Source organism: Haematobia irritans, chromosome 4 (assembly GCF_050003625.1).
Source record: "Haematobia irritans isolate KBUSLIRL chromosome 4, ASM5000362v1, whole genome shotgun sequence".
Taxonomy (NCBI): domain Eukaryota; kingdom Metazoa; phylum Arthropoda; class Insecta; order Diptera; family Muscidae; genus Haematobia; species Haematobia irritans.
This window is the reverse complement of record NC_134400.1, coordinates 95,156,995-95,179,873: the sequence shown is the minus strand read 5'-3', so window position 1 is coordinate 95,179,873 and position 22,879 is coordinate 95,156,995. Positions and strand designations below refer to the sequence as shown.

Here is a 22,879-nt window from a genome sequence, read left to right as displayed (position 1 = left end):
CATATTTTTCTCACTTCCACGAGGTTTTTTAGTTCTTAGCACCTTTTTCTGTAATACAATGTAGAAGAAATTATTCGATTTTATACATTTTTAAATTTTACCTTTCGCCTTGACGGAGAATCGAATCGCGGACCATGCAATTTGTAAGCCAACACACTATCCACTGGGCTACGTAGCTGTTATTGTCACCAAAATAAAATGATCCATATAAGTTATATTTATATAGAATAGTTTGCGGCGCCCACGAGCCGATCAAACAAACTTTATTTAACAGAAACAAACATTTAGTGGGCACCGTGGAGCAGTGGTTGCTACGTCCGCCTTGCATGCCAAGGGTCGTGGATTCAAGCCCTGCTTCGACCGAACTTTTTTGTTTACATATATTCCAGATATGTTCGGAAAATTCCTAAAAGATGTTCAACATTACATACTACTATATTAAATTTTTACTATGAACTGTAAAATGTGTCTTATTAAAGACTTAAAGTCAGAAAAGAACAGTGCTTGATATAAACGAAATGGACTCTGTTGTTGGTTCAAAAATATTTTTTTTTATTGAAAAAATAAAAATTTTGTAACAAACGAATTTTTTTGGTGATAAAAGTTTAAAATTTTCGAAGAAACTCTAACAAAAGGAAAACGTTTTCGGTACACGTTTTCCAAACGTTTTTTTTCTTTGTGTGTACGCAATCCATGGTGGAGGGTACATAAACTTCGGCCTGGGCGAACTTACGGCCGTATATACTTGTTATACCCACCACCATAGAATGGTGACGGGGGTATAATAAGTTTGTCATTCCGTTTGTAACACATTGAAATATCGATTTCCGACTATATAAAGTATATATATTCTTGATCAGGGAGAAATTCTAAGACGATATAACGATGTCCGTCTGTCCGTCTGTCTGTCTGTCTGTCTGTCTGTCTGTTGTAATCACGCTACAGTCTTCAATAACGAAGCAATCGTGCTGAAATTTTGCACAAACTCGTCTTTTGGCTGCAGGCAGGTCAAGTTCGAAGATGGGCTATATCGGTCCAGGTTTTGATATAGTCCCCATATAAACCGACCTCCCGATTTGGGGTCTTGGGCTTATCGAAATCGTAGTTTTTATCCAATTTGCCTGAAATTTAAAATCTAGAGGTATTTTATGACCATAAAGAGGTGTGCCAAAAATGGTGAGTATCGGTCCATGTTTTGGTATAGCCCCCATATAGACCGATTTCCCGATTTTACTTCTTGGGCTTATAGAAACCGCAGTTTTTATTCAATTTACCTGAAATTGGAAATCTAGAGGTATTGTAGGACCACAAATACGTGTGCCAAAAATTGTGAGTATCGGTCCATATTTTGGTATAGCCCCCATATAGACCGATCTCCCGATTTTATTTCTTGGACTTATTGAAACCGCAGTTTTTATTCAATTTACCTGAAATTGGAAATCTAGAGGTATTGTAGGACCACAAATACGTGTGCCAAAAACTGTGAGTATCGGTCCATGTTTTGGTATGGTCCCCATATAAAACGACCTCCCGATTTGGAGTCTTGGGCTTATAGAAACCGTAGTTTTTATCCAATTTGACTGAAATTGGAAATCTATAGGTATTTTAGGACGATAAAGAGGTGTGCCGAAAATGGTGAGTATCGGTCCATATTTTGGTATAGCCCCCATATAGACCGATTTCCCGATTTTACTTCTTGGGCTTCTAGTATCCGAAGGTTTTATCCTATTTGCCTGAAATTGGAAATCTAGAGGTATTTTCGGGTCATAAAGAGGTGTGGCAAAAACGGTGAGTATCGGTCCATATTTTAGTATAGCCCCCATATAGACCGATTTCCCGATTTTACTTCTTGGGTTTCTAGAAACCGTAGTTTTTATCTGATTTGCCTGAAATTGTCAATATTCTGGTATTTTAGGCTCACAAAAACGTGTATCGGATTAAGTTTTTATCGGTCCATTTGGTAATGCCTCCATATAGACCGACTTCACTTCTTGAGGGTGTAGAAGGCGCACTGATCATAAAAATTGCTTGAAACTCAATGTAAAATTTCCAGATTTTACTTCTACAGATTTAAGATTTCAAATCAAGACGTTATTTTATAATTTTCTTGCACACTTACAAGAGATGTTAATGATTCCTCTAAAACTCAATATATGGGTAGTACTTCTGTAATATGCCACAATACTTAAAGGAAATCTGATCTATATAAATTTTCAAGCCGAAGTTAAAAGAGTATCTTTGTCAAAATATTGAAATGCTTGTCTTATAAAGTGAGTTTCTATATACAATTATAAATTTAAAGTATATCTTTTTTATATAAATTCTCTTTTTTTATATTTAAACCTTGTTTTTTCCTTTCTTGATTTTTTTTTTACACTACTATTTTGATCATTTGAATTGTAATGCCAGATAACCTCAAACAAAGCCTAAAGGGAGCTGAGGTACAAAATATTGTAATATTTCATAACTAATGTTAAATTCTAAATAAATAAAAAAATGGTTCTTATAAATCCAGAATCTGATATTGTCCTCATAGGTGAAATCTTTAAATTTATCTTCGGGAAGTGTCCTCAAGGAAACCCTAATATTTGGTTCATGGTGGTGGGTATTTAAGATTCGGCCCGACCGAACTTATTGCTGTATATACTTGTTTTAATTTAATTTGTATACCTCGTGTATTTCATATTTTTATACCCACCACCATAGGATGGGGGGTATATTAACTTTGTCATTCCGTTTGTAACACATCGAAATATTGCTCTAAGACCCCATAAAGTATATATATTCTTGGTCGTGGTGAAATTCTGAGTCGATCTGAGCATGTCCGTCCGTCCGTCCGTCCGTCTGTTGAAATCACGCTAACTTCCGAACGAAACAAACTATCGACTTGAAACTTGGCACAAGTAGTTGTTATTGATGTAGGTCGGATGGTATTGCAAATGGGCCATATCGGTCCACTTTTACGTATAGCCCCCATATAAACGGACCCCAAAAATTGGGCTTGCGAGGCCTCTAAGAGAAGGAAATTTCATCCGATCCGGCTGAAATTTGGTACATGGTGTAAGTATATGGCCTGTAACAACCATGCAAAAATTGGTCCACATTGGTCCATAATTATATATAGCCCCCATATAAACCGATCACCACATTTGACCTCCGGAACCTCTTGGAAGACCAAAATTCATCTGATTCAGTTGAAATTTGGTACGTGGTGCTAATATATGGCCTCAAACTCCCATGCAAAAATTGGTCGATATCGGTCCATAATTATATATAGGCCCCATATAAACCGATCCCCAGATTTGACATCCAGAGCCCCTTGAAAGAGCAAAATTCTTCCCATTCGGTTGGAATTTGGTACGTGATGTTAGTATATGGTAACCAACAACCATGTAGGAATTGGTTTCTATCAGTCCATAATTATATATAGCTCCCATATAAACCGATCCCCAGATTTGACCTCCGGTGCCTTTTGGAGAAGCAAAATTCATCCGATCTGCTTGAAATTTGGTACATTGTGCTAGTATATGGTCGTTAACAACCATGCCTAACTAGGTCCATATCGGTCTATAGTTATATATGGCCCTCAGATAAATCGATCACCAATCACACAAAAATTGGTCCATATCAAGTTCATAATTGTATATAGCCCCCATATAAGCGACCCCCATATTTCAATTCTGGCTCTCTACGTACAAAAAGTCCATATCGATTCGTAATTATTTATAGACAACTATACATAACTTTTTTGTCTAATATATACCATGTATGGACTAAATCACAATTTAGAAAACGATGTTAAGAAGTTTTAAGATACCACAACCCAAGTAATTCGATTGTGGATGACAGTCTTTCGTAGAAGTTTCTATGCAATCCATGGTGGTGGGTACATAAGATTCGGCCTGGCCGAACTTGCGGCCGTATATACTTGTTAATGGATAATTTTTTGTCTTCTTTTTTTTGAAAAGGTAAAAAAATTTCAAATTTTGCCGCGTAAATGCTAAATCAAAAATAGGTTTTCAATTCTTGCTAAAATTTTTCTGGATGGGTCTAAGCCCCCTCCCCATAGGCCTTCCTACGCTTTTGTGCACTGGATTCTCCAATCGAACAAAAAAGTTCGATTGATGGGAACGTGTAAAATGTGCAGCAAATTTTTTATCAATCGAAATCACTATAAGATTAGGCCCGACTGAACTTGTGGCCGTATATACTTGTTAACTTTAAATGATAGGCTTTGGTTTATATGAAGAAATTAGCACACTGTGCTACTTAAAAATACAGAATCCTATTTGTGAGTACACAATAGCACAAACTAACATTTTTACACCCTCACTACTTATCGACTTTAATGTGTTGAGGTTGCCATAATACAATTTCAAATACTTTTTACATTACACTAAACTCCTAAAGCTCTTTAGATTTTAATTGATATTGTTGTTGTTGGATGACCGGGTGATATTGTTTAAGCTGATTCCACTACATGCCTCCTGCTTCCGACATGTAAAACCAGAAACATTGTGTAGTTTGTTAATCAGTAGCAAGACTTTTTTGCTAGAATTTTGCTTGATTTTACGAAACTTAAAGTTTTGGCAATAATTTTATATGGGTTGTTTTTTGAAATTAAGAGTGGCTAATATTTTATATTATTACACAGAAAAAATATCACCAAAATATTTCCAATTAAAAAGTTGATTGAAGTTGAAATTTTTCAATTAATTGATACAATTAACTTTTTAGTGAAGCTAATAATATTAAGTTAATTAAGTCAATGGTTGAATATTTTTACATTTTAAATTAAAAAATTAATTGATACAATTAACTTCTTAATAAAATACAGAAGACGAAGTGAGTTAAAATAGCGATGAGTTTTTTTATAATTTTTAATTACAATTTTATTTCAAACAATCAATTTTTAATCAAACTAAAAACTCTGTCAGTTAAGAAAGCAATTGAAAAAAGTTACGTTGATTTTAATACAAAAATAATTGAGTTTTTCAATCTACAACAATTACATTTTTAATTGAATCAATTAAAAATTGAATTGAAATTTTGTAACGATTGATTGATTGCGAGATTGAATCAGATTGTTGTGTATATAACACAAATATATACAGCAGTAATTACGGCTGAGTCTTAAATACCTACCACCATGAATCAAATATAATAATTTCTCTGAAAGCCACTCCCCGTAGCAGGTTACTTGAAAATATTAAACCGATATTTGTGGCTCTAAAATATTTATAGATTTTCAATTTCAAGCAATAAAATACCTCTAGATATTGAATTGCATGCAAATCGAATAAATATTTCAATTTCTAGAAGACCAAGAAATCAAATCGGGAGTTCGTTCTATATAAAAACACGGACCGATACATATCATATTCGGCATAGCTATTTATGGACTTAAAGTACGTCTGGATTTTTTATTTCAGGCAAATCGGATAAAAATTGCGGTATCTAGGAGGCAAATCGGGAGACCGCTCTATGTCCTTATCTACACCCTCAAAAAAAATCGCTTCTTTAACATATGTTCCAAACATATTTTGCAGGAAGCACATATATTATTGGATACTGCCGAAACATTAATATGTTTGTTTTATGTAAACATATTATATGTTTGGAAGCATTTTGAGCCCAAAAATATTATATGCTTGGAAGAATTTTTCCCAAAGACGATTGTGCTCATTCCCTAACATACTCGTAATTTTCACTTCCACGAAATATTTTAGCTCTTGGCACCTTTTTCTGTAATACAAATAATGTTGAAGAAATTATTCACTTTTATAAATTATTTAAATTTTACCTTTCGCCTGCACGGAGAATCGAACCGAGGACCATACAGTTTGTAAGCCAACACACTATCCACTGGGCTACGTAGCTGTTACAGTCACCAGCAGATAAATATCGTTATAAGTTACATTTATATAGCATAGTTTGCAGCGCCCACGAGCCCATGCAAACATAACATTATTTAACTGAAACATACATTTGGTTGCCACATGGAGCAGTGGTTAGCATGTCTGCCTTGCATGCAAAGGGTCGTGGGTTCAATCCCTGCTCCGACCGAACACTTTTTTTTTTAATTTACACATTTATATTTATACTATATAAAATTTTTATAATGAAACTTCGAAATGTGGGTTATTAAAGATTTATAGTCAGTAACAGTGCTTGATATAAACGAAATTGACTGATTTTTATATAAAATATTATTTTTTATTGCAAAAATAACAATTTTGTTACTAAAACTGGTACAAAACTTTAAAATTTGGAAGGAATTCAAAAACTCTAACAAAGTAAGAATGTGGAGTCGGGTATAAACATACATAAATAATTTTATAATATAAACATAAATTTATTTAGGCGTGAACAGTTCTTTACTAGCATTTAACACCATCGCTCTAAAATGCCTTTTATTTTTATACCCTTCACCACTACTGTGGTACAGGGTATAATAAGTTTGTGCATTTGTATGTAACGCCAAGAAGGAAAAGTATGAGACCCATCGTTTAGTATACCGATCGTCTTAGAATAAAATTCGGAGTCGATTTAGCGATGTCCGTCTGTCTGTCTGTCCGTCTGTCTGTCTGTCTGTTGATGTATTTTTGTGTGCAAAGTACAGCTCGCAGTTTTAGTCCGATTGTCCTAAAATTTGGTATGGGGTCCTGTTTCGGCTCAAAGACGACCCCTATTGATTTTGGAAAAAATCGGTTCAGATTTAGATATAGCTGCCATATATATTTTTCACCGATGTGGTCATAATTGGTATGTATATCAACCGATCTTCCTCAAATTCCGTACATTCGAATATTCTATGAGTCTCGCAAAACTTGCAAAATATCATCCAAATCGGTTCAGATTTAGATATAGCTCCCATATATAGCTTTCGCCCGATTTACACTCATTTGCCTACAGAGGCCAATTTTTTGCTTCGATTTAGTTGAAATTTTGCACAGGGAGTAGAAATAGCATTATAGGTATGTGTGTCAAATTTGGTGGAAATCGGTTCAGATTTAGATATAGCTCCCATATATAGCTTTCGCCCGAGTTACACTCATATGACCACAGAGGCCAATTTTTTGCTCCGATTTAGTTGAAATTTCGCACAGGGAGTAGAATTAGCATTGTAGCTATGTGTGCCAAATTTGGTTGAAATCAGTTCAGATTTCGATATAGTTCCCATATATAGATTTCGTGGTGCAGGGTATAATATAGTCGGCCCCGCCCGACTTTAGACTTTCCTTACTTGTTCTTTAATAATTCATTTTAAAGAAAATAAACTTCTTAAATTCTTTTAGCTGCAAAACTCGAACTTAATGCCCGCTTTTATATTTGAAGGTGTCCGTCAACTCCTCGTGGACTACTTATAAATAAAGAGGAACTAAACTTTGTTTCTACACATTTTATTATGTAATTTTTCACTATTTCCTCCTTATTTCATTTTACTGTCCCAACTCTAAAAAGAGTATAGTGCCCTTTCGTTAGTTTTATGAAGACCCCTGATTTCTTTTAACGAACCAAGAAAAAAATTGTCCCCATAATGCCAAAGTGATAAACAAAACACATGTCCACACATACATAAAATGCTGCTCTCAAGGCGAAAACATATGCTGTTTTTTTTCAAATGTCTATTCTCTTGGTTCCGAATGTCTATTCTCTTTATTCAAATTAAATAATATTTAGACTTAAGCATATCAAATGTTTGGCCTTATCATAAAACAGTTTTCCGAAACAACATACAAGCGGTTTCACAGAAATTGTTCTCTTTTGATTCTTTCGCTGTGTTATGTTGATATCTTTTGTCAACTCTTCCGGTTTCCATCTCTATTTCTTTCTCTATACTCTCTCTGTCGCTTTGAATAAAATATCAAAACATATGTATGTTTACTCGAAATTTGTAAATTTATATATGTTTGCATTCACACATATGATTTTTATGCAACATTCATGCCCCAAACATAATATATTCTAACATATTAACATAGATGTCCCAAACATTTAGTGTTAGTTTAGGAACATTATATGTTTGCACTTAAATATATTGTGTTTTAAAATTGTGCCCGAAACACATTTTGTTTATATCGGAACATATGAAAAACATATTTTTCTAACAGTGTAACTATGAACACATCAGGTACCCCATATTACTTCATAGTCTCCCCTTACGCCCTCTGTAAATTTCATGTAAATCGGGGAAGTTTAGTTTTTTCACTGTACTTACGAGTATAACATAAGTCGGACAAAGGATAGGCCCCCACCCTGCCCAAATATCGAAAAATAAAGTAGCGGATCTTTGCCTATAGGCCAACCTTATTTTCCCTGAAAATTTCAAGCAAATCAGCGAACTTTGGTCCAATTTTCAGAATGTCGCGCAATGGGGAGGTCCCCCTCTTCGCTCAAATCTCAAAAAATTAGGTACCCTATTTTCACCACATGAGACCCCTCTACGTACTCTGAAATTTTCAAATAAATCGGTTCAGCCGTTTCTGAGCTTACCCGGAACATACAAACAAATAAACAAACATACATATGTTATTAACATATACTACATTATATTTTATGGGAAAACGAATTCAGCTGGCAAAAACATATTTGAATTGTGTATAAAGCACTTACATATCTTTCGTCAATTCGAGTACGAGTTCCAAAAATTCATTATGTTTTGTGGTTTTACAATTTACTCTTGCTTTGTAAAACCGTTCAACAGGAAAACATTTCCATTGCGAATTACACGAATTTTTCATAATAGTTTTCAGGGGATTTTTCATAGTCATAATTTGCGTTATCTATTTTAATTTACAGACATCTATTACGCTTATGTATGTTCAAATCAGAAGAATTGTAAGAGAAGTTATAAAAACAACAAGTAAATACGGCCGTAAGTTCGGCCAGGCCGAATCTTATGTACCCTCCACCATCGATTGCGTAGAAACTTTTACGAAAGACTGTCATCCACAATCGAATTACTTGGGTTCTGGTATCTTAAAACTTCTTAACATCGTTTTCTAAATTGTGAGTTAGTCCATACGTGGTATATATTAGACAAAAAAGGTATGTATAGGTCTACAAATAATTACGAATCGATATGGACTTTTGCACGGTACGTAGAGAGCCAGAATTGAAATATGGGGGTCGCTTATATGGGGGCTGTATACAATTATGAATTTGATGTGGAGCAATTTTTTGTGATTGGGGATCGATTTATCTGAGGGCTATATATAACTATAGACCGATATGGACTTAATTAGTCATGGTTGTTAACGGCCATATACTAGCACAATGTACCAAATTTCAACTGACTCCGATGAGATTTGCTCCTCCAAGTGGCTCCAAAACCAAATATCGGGATCGGTTTATATGGGGCCTATATATGATTATGGACTGATATGGACCACTTTTGGCATTGTTGTTACATATCATATACTACCACCACGTACTAAATTTCAACCAGATCGGATGATATTTGCTTCTCCAAAAGGCACCGGAGGTCAAATCTGGGGTTCGGTTTATATGGAGGCTATATATAATTATGAACTGATATGAACCAATTTTTGCATGGTTGTTGGATACCATATACTAACATCACGTACCAAATTTCAACCGAATCGGATGAATTTTGCTCTTCCAAGGGGCTCCGGAGGTCACATCTGGGGATCGGTTTATATGGGGGCTATATATAATTATGGACCGATTTCGACCAATTTTTGCATGGGTGTTTGAAGCCATATATTAACACCACGTACCAAATTTCAACTGAATCAGATGAATTTTGGTCTTCCAAGAGGCTCCGGAGGTCAAATCTTGTGATCGGTTTGTATGGGGCCTATATATAATTAACATATGGACCGATGTAGACCAATTTTTGCATGGTCATTAGAGACCATATACTAACACCATGTATCAAATTTCCGCCGGATCGGATGAAATTTGCTTCTCTTAGAGGCTCCGCAAGCCAAATCGGGGGATCGGTTTATATGGGGGCTATATATAATTATGGACCGATGTGCATGGTTGTTAGAGACCATATACTAACACCATGTACCAAATTTCAGCTGGATCGGATGAAATTTGCTTCTCTTAGAGGCTCCGCAAGCGAAATCGGGGGATCGATTTATATGGGGGCTATATATAATTATGGACCGATGTGGACCAATTTTTGCATAGTTGTTAGAGACCATATAGTAACACCATATATACGTAAAAGTGGACCGATATGGCCCATTTGCAATACCATCCGACCTACATCAATAACAACTACTTGTACCAAGTTGCAAGTCGATAGCTTGTTTCGTTCGGAAGTTAGCGTGATTTCAATAGACGGACGGACATGCTCAGATCGACTCAGAATTTCACCTCGACCCAGAATATATATACTTTATGGGGTCTTAGAGCAATATTTCGATGTATTACAAACGGAATGACAAAGTATGAGAACATAAATAGAATTATGATCAATGTGGTCGGGTACAATTTTCATGTAATGCAGGATACTGTGTAACCTTCTTACAAAAATTCACCCTCCGGTAAGTTAGTCTGTGCCATAGGAGAAGTACCGAGTAAGACAGGAACGCAAAAATTAGACCTAAGTCCGCGCATAACAACTTAGTCCACCGAGTACGAATTTCGAGTACGAATTCTCGACTACGAATTCTCAAAATTCATTATATTTTGGGAGTTTACAATTTACTCGTGCTGTGTGTAAAAACATTTAACAGGAATTGTAGCCACCTCCGAGCCACAAAAAACGGATGATTTCATTTTAATAAACATTAAATAATATTTACACCCGCATACATAACGACAAAAACTGTATATGAATGGCAAATAAAGCCAATATGGAATGGAAGAGTGAGAAAAATTAATAAACGAGCGAAATAAAATTTATATCTGAATTAAATTTCTGGGAAAATATTTCTTTGCGGAATGATAACGAAATAGTTTTTATTTGGCCAATTATTTGTTGATTCAACCTGTTCGGTTCACATTAATGTTAAAGTAAAATTAATATAAACATTTTATTACTCGGTATATTTGATTAGTTTGACTTTCATCGTAATAGTATCGATTAAGAGTTTTAAGAGAGGCATGGTAATCGCGGTTGCACAGTTGACAGAATTCTACCAAAACTGATAGATTTTGTATACCCTCCATCATAGGATGGGAGTATATTAACTTTGTCATTCCGTTTGTAACACATCGAAATGTTGCTCTAAGACCCCATAAAGTATATATATTCTGGGTCGTGGTGAAATTCTGAGTCGATCTAAGCATGTCCGTCTGTTGAAAACACGCTTACTTCCGAACGAAACAAGCTATCGACTTGAAACTTGGCACAAGTAGTTGTTATCGATGTAGGTCGGATGGTATTGAAAATGGGCCATATCGGTCCACTTTTACGTATAGCCCCCATATAAAGGGACCCTCCGATTTGGCTTGTGGAGCCTCTAACAGAAGAATATTTCATCCGATCCGGCTGCAGTTTGGTACATGGTGTTGGTATATGGTCTCTAACAACCATGCAAAAATTGGTCCACATCGGTCCATAATTATATATAGCCCCCATATAAACCGATCCCCAGATTTGGCTTGCGGAGCCTAAAACAGAAGCAAATTTTATCCGATCCGGCTAAAATTTGGTACATGATGTTGGTATATGGTCTCTAACAATCATGCAAAAATTGGTCCACATCGGTCCATAATTATATATAGCCCCCACATAAACCGATCCCCAGATTTGGCTTGCGGAGCCTAAAAGAGAAGCAAATTTCATCCGATCCGGCTGAAATTTGGTACATGATGTTGGTATATGGTCTCTAACAACCATGCAAAAATTGGTCCATATCGGTCCTTAATTATATATAGCCCCCATATAAACCGATCCCCAGATTTGGCTTGTGGAGCCTCTAAGAGAAGCATATTTCATCCGATCCGGCTGAAATTTGGTACATGGTGTTGGTATATGGTCTCTAACAATCATGCAAAAATTGGTCCACATCGACCCATAACTATATATAGCCCCCATATAAACCGATCCCCAGATTTGGCTTGCGAAGTCTCCAAGAGAAGCAAATTTCATCCAAGCCGGTTGTAATTTGGAACATGGTTCATAATTGGAACATAATTCTATTTATGTTCTCATACTTTGTCATTCCGTTTGTAATACATCGAAATATTGCTCTAAGACCCCATAAAGTATATATTCTGGGTCGAGGTGAAATTCTGAGTCGATCTGAGCATGTCCGTCCGTCCGTCCGTCTATTGAAATCACGCTAACTTCCGAACGAAACAAGCTATCGACTTGCAACTTGGTACAAGTAGTTGTTATTGATGTAGGTCGGATGGTATTGCAAATGGGCCATATCGGTCCACTTTTACGTATATATGGTGTTACTATATGGTCTCTAACAACCATGCAAAAATTGGTCCACATCGGTCCATAATTATATATAGCCCCCATATAAACCGATCCCCAGATTTGGCGGAGCCTAAAACAGAAGCAAATTTCATCCGATCCGGCTGAAATTTGGTACATGGTGTTGGTATATGGTCTCTAACAATCATGCAAAAATTGGTCCACATCGGTCCATAATTATATATAGCCCCCATATAAACCGATCCCCAGATTTGGCTTGCGGAGCCTCAAAGAGAAGAAAATTTCATCCAAACCGGCTGAAATTTGGTACATGATGTTGGTATATGGTCTCTAACAACCATGCAAACATTGGTCCATATCGGTCCTTAATTATATATAGCCCCCATATAAACCGATCCCCAGATTTGGCTTGTGGAGCCTCTAAGAGAAGCATATTTCATCCGATCCGGCTGAAATTTGGTACATGGTGTTGGTATATGGTCTCTAACAATCATGCAAAAATTGGTCCACATCGACCCATAACTATATATAGCCCCCATATAAACCGATCCCCAGATTTGGCTTACGAAGTCTCCAAGAGAAGCAAATTTCATCCAAGCCGGTTGTAATTTGGAACATGGTGTTAGTATATGATCTTTAACAACCATGCCAGAATTGGTCCATATCGGTCCATAATTATATATAGCCCCCATATAAAACGTTCTCCAGATTTGACCTCCGGAGCCTCTTGGAGGAGCAAAATTCATCCGATCCGGTTCAAATTAGGAACGTGGTGTTAGTATATTGTCGCTAACAACCATACCAAAATTGGTCCACTCACACAAAAATTGGTCCATATCGGTTCATAATCATGGTTGCCACTAGAGCCAAAAATAATCTACCAAAATTTTATTTCTGTAGAAAATTTTGTCAAAATTTTATTTCTATAGAAAATTTTGTCAAAATTTTATTTCTAGAGAAAATTTTGTTAAAATTTTATTCGGTTCATAATAAAATTTTCATCATTTTCAAAATTTTATTTCTATAGAAAATTTTGTCAACATTTTATTCCTATAGAAAATTTTGTTCAAATTTTATTCGGTTCATAATCATGGTTGCCACTCGAGCCACAAATAATCTACCAAGATTTTATTTCTATAGAAAATTTTGTCAAAAGTTTATTTCTATAGAAAATTTTGTTAAAATTTTATTTCTGTAGAAATTTTTGTCAAAATTTTCTTTCTATAGAATATTTTGTCAAAATTTTCTTTCTATAGAATATTTTGTCAAAATTTTTATTTCTATAGAAAATTTTGTTAAAATTTTATTTCTGTAGAAAATGTTATCAAAATTTTATGTCTACTTTGTCAAACTGAATTATATACGTATTGGATCGATCTTTTTTGATTTAATATATACCACGTATGGACTTACATACAATTTAGAAGATGGTGTTAGGAGGTTTTAAGATACCTTGCCATCGGCAAGCGTTACCGCAACTTAAGTAATTCGATTGTGGATGGCAGTGTTTAGAAGAAGTTTCTACGCAATCCATGATGGAGGGTACATAAGCTTCGGCCTGGCCGAACTTACGGCCGTATATACTTGTTACTGTTTAAGATTTTGAACAACATATTGCTCTCCAACTAAGAGGCACTTCACAAATTTTCTATGGGGGTAAAATTTTGACAAAATTTTCTATAGAAATCAAATTTCGACAAATTTTTCTATAGAAAAAAATTTACAAAATTTTCTATAGAAAAAATTGACAAAATTTTCAATAATGAAGCAATATTGCTGATATTTTGCGCAAACTCGTCCTTTGCCTGCAGGCAGGTCAAGTTCGAAAATGGGCTATATCTATCCAGGTTTTGGTATAGTTCCCATATAAACCGACCTCCCAATTAGAAACCGTAGTTTTTATCCAAATTGCCTGAAATGCTAGAGGTGTTTTAGGACCATAAAGATATGTGCCGAAAATGGTGAGTATCGGTCCATGTTTTGATATAGCCCCTATATAGACCGATCTCCCGATTTTACTTCTTGAGCTTCTATAATCCGTAGTTTTTATCCGATTTGTATAGAGATATTGATAATATAGAGATGGCGTCGCTAGTATTAAATGCATATTATTTTTATATAGTACCAACCTTCAAATGATTCGTGTCAAAATTTGACGTCTGTAAGTCAACTAGTTTGTGAGATAGAGCGTCTTTTCTGAAGCAACTTTTGTTATTGTGAAAAAATGGAAAAAAAGGAATTTCGTGTTTTGATAAAATACTGTTTTCTGAAGGGAATAAATACGGTGGGAGCAAAAACTTGGCTTGATAATGAGTTTCCGGACTCTGCCCCATGGAAATCAACAATAATTGATTGGTATGCAAAATTCAAGCGTGGTGAAATGAGCACGGAGGACGGTGAACGCAGTGGACGCCCGAAAGAGGTGGTTACCGACGAAAACATAAAAAAAATCCACAAAATGATTTTGAATGACCCTAAGATGAAGTTGATCGAGATAGCAGAGGCCTTAAAGATATAAAAGGAACGTGTTGGTCATATCATTCATCAATATTTGGATATGCAAAAGCTCTGTGCAAAATGGGTTCAGCGCGAGCTCACATTTGACCAAAAACAACGTGTTGATGATTCTGAGCGGTGTTTGCAGCTGTTAACTCGTAATACACCCGAGTTTTCCGTCGATATGTGACAATGGATGAAACATGGCTCCATCGCTACACTCCTGAGTCCAATCGACAGTCGGCTGAGTGGACAGCGACCGGTGAACCATCTCCGAAGCGTGAAAAGACTCAAAAGTCCGCTGGCAAAGTAATGGCCTCTGTTTTTTTTTGGGATGCGCATGGAATAATTTTTATCGATTATCTTGAGAAGAGAAAAACCATCAACAGTGACCATTATATGGCGTTATTGGAGCGTTTGAAGGTCGAAATCGCGGCAAAACGGCCCCATATGAAGAAGAAAAAAGTGTTGTTCCACCAACTCAACGCACCGTGCCACAAGTCATTGAGAACGATGGCAAAAATTCATGAATTGGGCTTCGAATTGCTTCCTCACCCACCGTATTCTCCAGATCTGGCCCCCAGCGACTTTTTCTTGTTCTCAGACCTCAAAAGGATGCTCGCAGGGAAAAAATTTGGCTGCAATGAAGTGGTGATCGCCCAAACTGAGACCTATTTTGAGGCAAAATTGAAGGAGTATTACCAAAATGGTATCAAAAAATTGGAAAGTCGTTATAATCGTTTTATCGCTCTTGAAGGGAACTATGTTGAATAATAACAAGTAAGTAAAGTCTAAAGTCGGGCGGAGCCGACTATATTATACCCTTCACCACTATGTAGGCAAACATTTGTGTTACCATATCAACTACTTAAAATTTGCTGGGAGCTATATAAAAGTTTGCATTTCCAGATACAAATACTTTTAATGGAAACAATTTTTTGTACTTCTACAAAAACTCTAGAATTAAAATTTAAATCGGCTAACGCCCTGGGATGAAACACAATGTTAGTAAAAAATATGGGAAATATGAAGCGAGAGAAATTTTAATGCAATTGTACAAAAGAGATTTTTGTATTCGAGATATAGGACAATTAGAGTAATATTTACAATTTTTGCTACTCAGCAGTGGCGATTTGACAAGGATATTGGTTAGATCTCGCCAAGATATGTGGTCAAGTGTGGGTTGTGATATATTATTTGGTCTAGTCGGGTGACTTGGAGCCTTATTTAAAACTCATCCCTTCTGTGGAAATTTTGGCATTGTAGTGTGTAGGATATGGCTAAGATATGGGGAAATCATCACAGAATTTTGTGTAAAGTGTGAGAATTTTGGCCATATTTGTATTCTCTGAGGAAAATATCCAGTCAATTGGAGGAAAATCCCATTGAAAATGGGTCTAAAATATCTAATATCTAAATTTGACATGCATAGTTAGAATAATAATTCTGCTATCTATGCGAAATTTCACGTAAATGGGAGTATAACTTTGGCCCACCTGGTCATATGAGTGCAAATCGGACGGGAGATATATATGGGAGCCATATCTAAATCTGAACCGATTTCAACCAAATTTGCCACAATTACCTATACTACTAAACGTACTCCTTGTGCGAAATTTGAAGCAAATCACGGCAAAACCCTGGATTTTGAGGCCATATAAGTTCAAATCGGACGAAATATATATGGGAGCTATATCTAAATCTGAATCGATTTCAATCAAATTTACCAAGCATTGGTAGAATATCAATGCTACCCTTTGTGCAAAATTTCACGAAGATCGGTAGTAAACTTTGGCCTCTGTGGTCATATGAGTCTAAATCGGACGAAAGATATATATGGGAGCTATATCTAAATCTGAACCGATTTGGCTAATATTTTGCAAGATTTTCGAGATTCATAAAATATTTGGATGTACGGTATTTCAAGAAAATCGGTTGATAAACACGCTAACTATGACCACATCGGGGATAAATATATATGGCAGCTATATCTAAATCTGAACCGATTTTTTCCAAAACCAATAGCGATTGTCCCTGTCCCAAGAAACTGCCCTATGCCAAATTTGAGGACGATCGGACTTAAATTGCGAGCTGTACTTTGTGCACAAAATTACATATACAGACAGACGGACGGACGGACAGACAGACAGACATCGCTAAATTGACTCAGAATTTAATTCTAAGCCGATCGGTATACTAAAAGATGGGTCTATGACCAATATTTCTTGGCGTTACATACAAATGCACAAACTTATTATACCCTGTACCACAGTAGTGGTGAAGGGTATAAAAATGTAATTAAAATCCTATGTGAAGGCCAAATATCCCATTGTGTAGTAGATGTATTAAATGGATTCACATATACGCATCTAGGCGCAATCCTATATAACTTTCACATATTGGATTGCATAAACGAGAGAAACGTGCTTACCTGTTGCAGCTGCTAATGACAAATACGTGTTCAAAATAGCTCGCTCCTGACCAGTGCCATCGGCTAATACCGAATTAAAGCTAGGCCAATAAATCCAAAGGAATAAAGTGCCAACCATTGCAAATATGTCCGATGTATAATTGGCTCCTTCATATTTGCCAGCATCATTTTGATCCTTGGTGGGACGCAACATTAGACTGACAGCCAAACCGAAATATGCACCAAAGGCATGGACAGTAATTGAGCCACCGACATCACAAATCTACAGAAAAGAATGAAAGGGGGTTTAATGGTAAGCATAATCAGATTAGCTTAGAGTCTAAATACATATCTTCGTAGTACATGAATTCCAGGAATTCCCGGAATATGTCTCATATAAAAATTAGTATACACAGAAAAAAATGTAATAATTTAATAAGAATTAACACAAAACAAACAAATACAGCCGAAAATTCGTCCAGGCCGAATTTTATGTACCCTCCACCATGAACTGCGTACAAAGTTCTGTTAAAGACTGTCATCCACAATCTGAATTACTTGGGTTGTGGTAACAGTTACCGATGGCAAGATATTTTAAAACTACTTAACATTTTCTTTTGTCCATGTGGAGTCTGCACACATGTGGAGTCAAATTCGATAGGCACAACCAATTTTTCAGCCGTTTCGAAGTTTATTTGCCTCCTCCGTGGACTGATTATAAATATTTTTATGAACAAATTGCGCCGTGCGAAACTGGCCTAAGTATACTATATTGGCTGTTAAAGTAAATATAATACCATACACAACAATATTGGATATATAGCAAACAAATAGCTTCAGGGTACTCAATGATACGGTGCGCATCCTCAATATGGAATAATTTTATTGTGGTCAAGCGCATAAGTTTATAACGAATTCAAGTGGCTCTGAAAAAATCCATCTCTACCTCTGCCTTATATGTATGAAACCCCAAGAAAGTGACGGATAGGTTCGTATTTATTTTTTTAAAACTCCACACTAATTTTCTGACTTAATTTGTTGTGTGTTTTAGACGGGATATAAACATTTCGGACGCCATCTATAAATACTAATATGCTAAGAGTACCAATGATTTAGTTCCATTATCAGTCAATTCTCCATCCTATCCTTACAATTTTTGAACGGTTGTTATAGGGCATAAACAAACATCATGTACCGAATTCCCACCGAATCGGGTGAAATTTGCTCATCCGCGAGCCTCCGGATGTCAAATCTGGGGATTGGTTTGCGTGAGGGCTATATACAATTATGAACCAATATAGACCAATTTTTGTATGGTTATTGTAGGGTCATGTATCAAATTTTAACAAGAAGCTCTGCAAGGCAAATCTGGGGATCGGTTTATATGGGGGCTATATATAATGATGAACCTATATGGATAAATTTTTGCATAATTGTTAGAGGGTATGTACGTACATTGCGTACCAAATTTTAACCAGCTCGGATGAAGTTTGCTCTTTCTAGGGCTCTGCAAGCAAATCTGAGGGTCTATTTATATGGGGTCCGATTAAAGTGGTCCGATATGTCTCTTTTGCAATACCATCCAAACTTTTTCAATAACAAACAATCTGGGGGTCGATTTATATGGGGTCCGATTAAAGTGATGCGATATGGCCCATTGATAATACCATCCGACCTTCAGTGTTTTAAAGAAGACACATTTTGAGGTTTCGTAGTAAGAATCTGATATAGTAGCATGAAATGCCGAATATGTGAATGCTTGGGAAATTTCGGAATGTGTGTAAAATTACATTATTTCTGTTTCCAAATGTATTTGGTATATCGTTTTTAAGAAAGAGACCGACTGGAGGGTTTGGTTCTTTTAAAGTCTCTTTACATCGGCTTGTAGGCGCCCAAAACTATGCTATACAAATATAACTGCTTGACTGTATGGTTTGCTTGTGCGTTAATGGCTATAACGATAATTGTCTCTTGATGACAGCTACGTAGCCCTTCTTCAATGTAAAATTTGAACAAGCATATATGGCCGTAAGTTCGGTAAGGATGAATCTTATGTACTCTCCACGTGTTAGCTCTTGCCGATGGCAAGGTATCTTAAATCTTCTTAACATTGTCTACTAAATTCTAATTTATTTCACATGGAGCTAGATTAAATTTGCCATATAAGCCAATTCAGTTCTTGATCGGTTCATATAGAGGAATGTAAAAAATAATTTAGAACCGACATGAAGCAATTTTCGCACGGTAATTAGGGAGCCAAATTTAAAACAAATCAGATGAAATTTGTGCCTCCAAGATGCTCCAGAAATCAAAGCTGGAGATCAGTTTATATGGACGATATATATAATTAAGGACAGATATTGACCAATTGTCGCGTACCAAATTTGAACCGGATCGGATGAAATTTGCACCGCCAAGGGGCTCCGCAATCCAAATCTGGTAATTATGGACCAATTTCTGCATATTTATTTGAGGTCATATACTAAAGGGTGATTTGTTAAGAGCTTGATAACTTTTTTTTTAAAAAAAACGCATAAAATTTGCAAAATCTCATCGGTTCTTTATTTGAAACGTTAGATTGGTCCATGACATTTACTTTTTGAAGATAATTTCATTTAAATGTTGACCGCGGCTGCGTCTTAGGTGGTCCATTCGGAAAGTCCAATTTTGGGCAACTTTTTCGAGCATTTCGGCCGGAATAGCCCGAATTTCTTCGGAAATGTTGTCTTCCAAAGCTGGAATAGTTGCTGGCTTATTTCTGTAGACTTTAGACTTGACGTAGCCCCACAAAAAATAGTCTAAAGGCGTCAAATCGCATGATCTTGGTGGCCAACTTACCGGTCCATTTCTTGAGATGAATTGTTCTCCGAAGTTTTCCCTCAAAATGGCCATAGAATCGCGAGCTGTGTGGCATGTAGCGCCATCTTGTTGAAACCACATGTCAACCAAGTTCAGTTCTTCCATTTTTGGCAACAAAAAGTGTGTTAGCATCGAACGATAGCGATCGCCATTCACCGTAACGTTGCGTCCAACAGCATCTTTGAAAAAATACGGTCCAATGATTCCACCAGCGTACAAACCACACCAAACAGTGCATTTTTCGGGATGCATGGGCAGTTCTTGAACGGCTTCTGGTTGCTCTTCACTCCAAATGCGGCAATTTTGCTTATTTACGTAGCCATTCAACCAGAAATGAGCCTCATCGCTGAACAAAATTTGTCGATAAAAAAGCGGATTTTCTGCCACTGATTTTGGTAATAAAATTCAATGATTTGCAAGCGTTGCTCGTTAGTAAGTCTATTCATGATGAAATGTCAAAGCATACTGAGCATCTTTCTCTTTGACACCATGTCTGAAATCCCACGTGATCTGTCAAATACTAATGCATGAAAATCCTAACCTCAAAAGAATCACCCTCGGATAGCTCGGATTTTCGCGATGCGCGAGCAAAATTTTGATACGCTGCTCTTCTTGCTTGGACGGCATTTTGACAACTGAAGAGTGAATTCCAAAATCAAAATAGGAGCAACATTCTACACACACCTTCAAAATGAGAGGTGTTCAGGTTTTTTAAATGCAAAATTGAAAGAAATACGTCAAGTTTATATTGACCAAATTTTGACCGTATCACCCTTTACATATCTCTCTACGAGGGCTAATTTCTTAAAAAAAAAAAAAAAAACAAGTATATACGGCCGTAAGTTCGGCCAGGCCGAAGCTTATGTACCCTCCATCATGGATTGCGTACACGGATGAAAAAGACTGTTTTTCATATGTTTGGCTATAAACATTATATGTTTGGAACACAAATTTTTAAACACAATATTTTTGAGTGCAAGCATATAATGTTCATAAACTAGCATAACATGTTTGGGACATATATGTTAATATGTTAGAACATATTATGTTTGGGACATAAAATGTTTGTAAATATAATATGCTTGGATGCAAACATATATTAATTTAGAAATAGCCTATAAACATATATGTGTTTAGTAGCTTGGAGCGCTATTTAACAGGGAGCGATATTGAATTAAGTTGGTGGTTGTTGCTTGTTATTACAAAATTAACATTTTATTTTTCCTTGGGCAATTGATCAGCTACTTCTTTGATCCTTACAAAATGTGTGGTCCGCTGTTCGAATCCCCGTCCGGCAAAAGGTAAAATTAAAATAAAAAAAATCATACAATTGAATAATTTCTTCTACAATGTTTGTATTACAGAAAAAGGTGCTAAGAACTAAAAAATCTCGTGGAAGTGAGAAAGATGTGGGGGAATATACAATTGGGCAGAAACAAAATTTTGAGCATTCAGGTCGAAAACCTATGTTGTTAGCACCTATATTACCTGTTTATTTTCATAATTCATTATGATTGTAAATATATAAATAAATAAATAAAATTTTGAGCACAATATTGTTTGGGAGAATTTTTTTAAGCATATAATATTTTTGGGTGCAAAATGCTTCCAAACATATTCACATAATAACATATTGTTTTTTGGAAGACAACATTATTGAATTTGGATGCAAAAATACAAAATGTTTGGAACTTAGACTACCCAAACATATATTGTTTAGACCAATATGCTTTCAAACATATTATATATTGGAAGAGATCAAACATATACATGTTTGGGCAATACCCAAAAATGTATATGCTTGAAGCAAAATATGTTTGGGAGTATATGTTACAGAAGCGATTTTTTGTGAGCGTGTAGAAACTTCATCTAAACACTGCCATCCACAATCGAATTACTTAAGTTGCGGTAACGCTTGCCGATGGTAAGGTATCTTAAAACCTCCTAACACCATCTTCTAAATTGTATGTAAGTCCATACGTGGTATATATTAAATTAAACAAGTATATACGGCCGTAAGTTCGGCCAGGCCGAATCTTATGTACCCTCCACCATGGATTGCGTAGGAACTTCTACTAAAGGCAGTCATCCACAATCGAATTACTTGGGCTGCGATAACACTTGCCGATGGCAAGGTATCGTAAAACTTTTTAACACTGTCTTCTAAATTGTAAGTTAGTCCATAAGGGGTATATATTAAACAAAAAAAGGCCGATTAAATACGTATATAATTCAGTTTGACAAAATTTTCTATAGAAATAAAATGTTGACAAAATTTTCTATAGAAATAAAATGTTGACAAAATGTTCTATAGAAATAAAATGTTTACAAAATTGTCTATAGAAATAAAATGTTGACAAAATTTTCTACAGAAATAAATTTTTTACAAAATTTTCTATAGAAATAAAATTTTGACAAAATTTTCTATGGAAATAAAATGTTGACAAACATAGCTATAGAAATAAACTTTTTACAAAACTTTCTATAGAAATGAAATTTTGACAAAACTTTCTATAGTAATAAAATTTGACAATTTTTACATGGCTGTTAGAGGCCATATACTAACGAAATGTACCCAATTTCAACCGCATCGGATGACTTTTGCTCCTCCAAGAGGCTCCGGAGGTCAAATCTGGGGATCGGTTTATATGGGAGCTATATATAATTATGGACCGATATGCACCAATTTTTGCATGGTTATTAGAGAGCATATACTAACACCACGTACTAAATTTCAATTG

At 35.8% G+C, this 22,879-nt stretch overlaps 1 protein-coding gene across 1 annotated transcript in view; it reads right to left on the bottom strand.

Annotated features, from left to right (window-relative positions):
• The window catches only part of Rh50 (Rhesus blood group-associated glycoprotein Rh50), a 174,652-nt gene that overhangs the window by 61,488 nt on the left and 90,285 nt on the right, over positions 1-22,879 (bottom strand). The window contains exon 4 of the mRNA XM_075304721.1: positions 17,301-17,562. Coding sequence (XP_075160836.1) covers positions 17,301-17,562 — 262 coding nt within the window. The remainder of the gene's footprint in view (positions 1-17,300; positions 17,563-22,879) is intronic.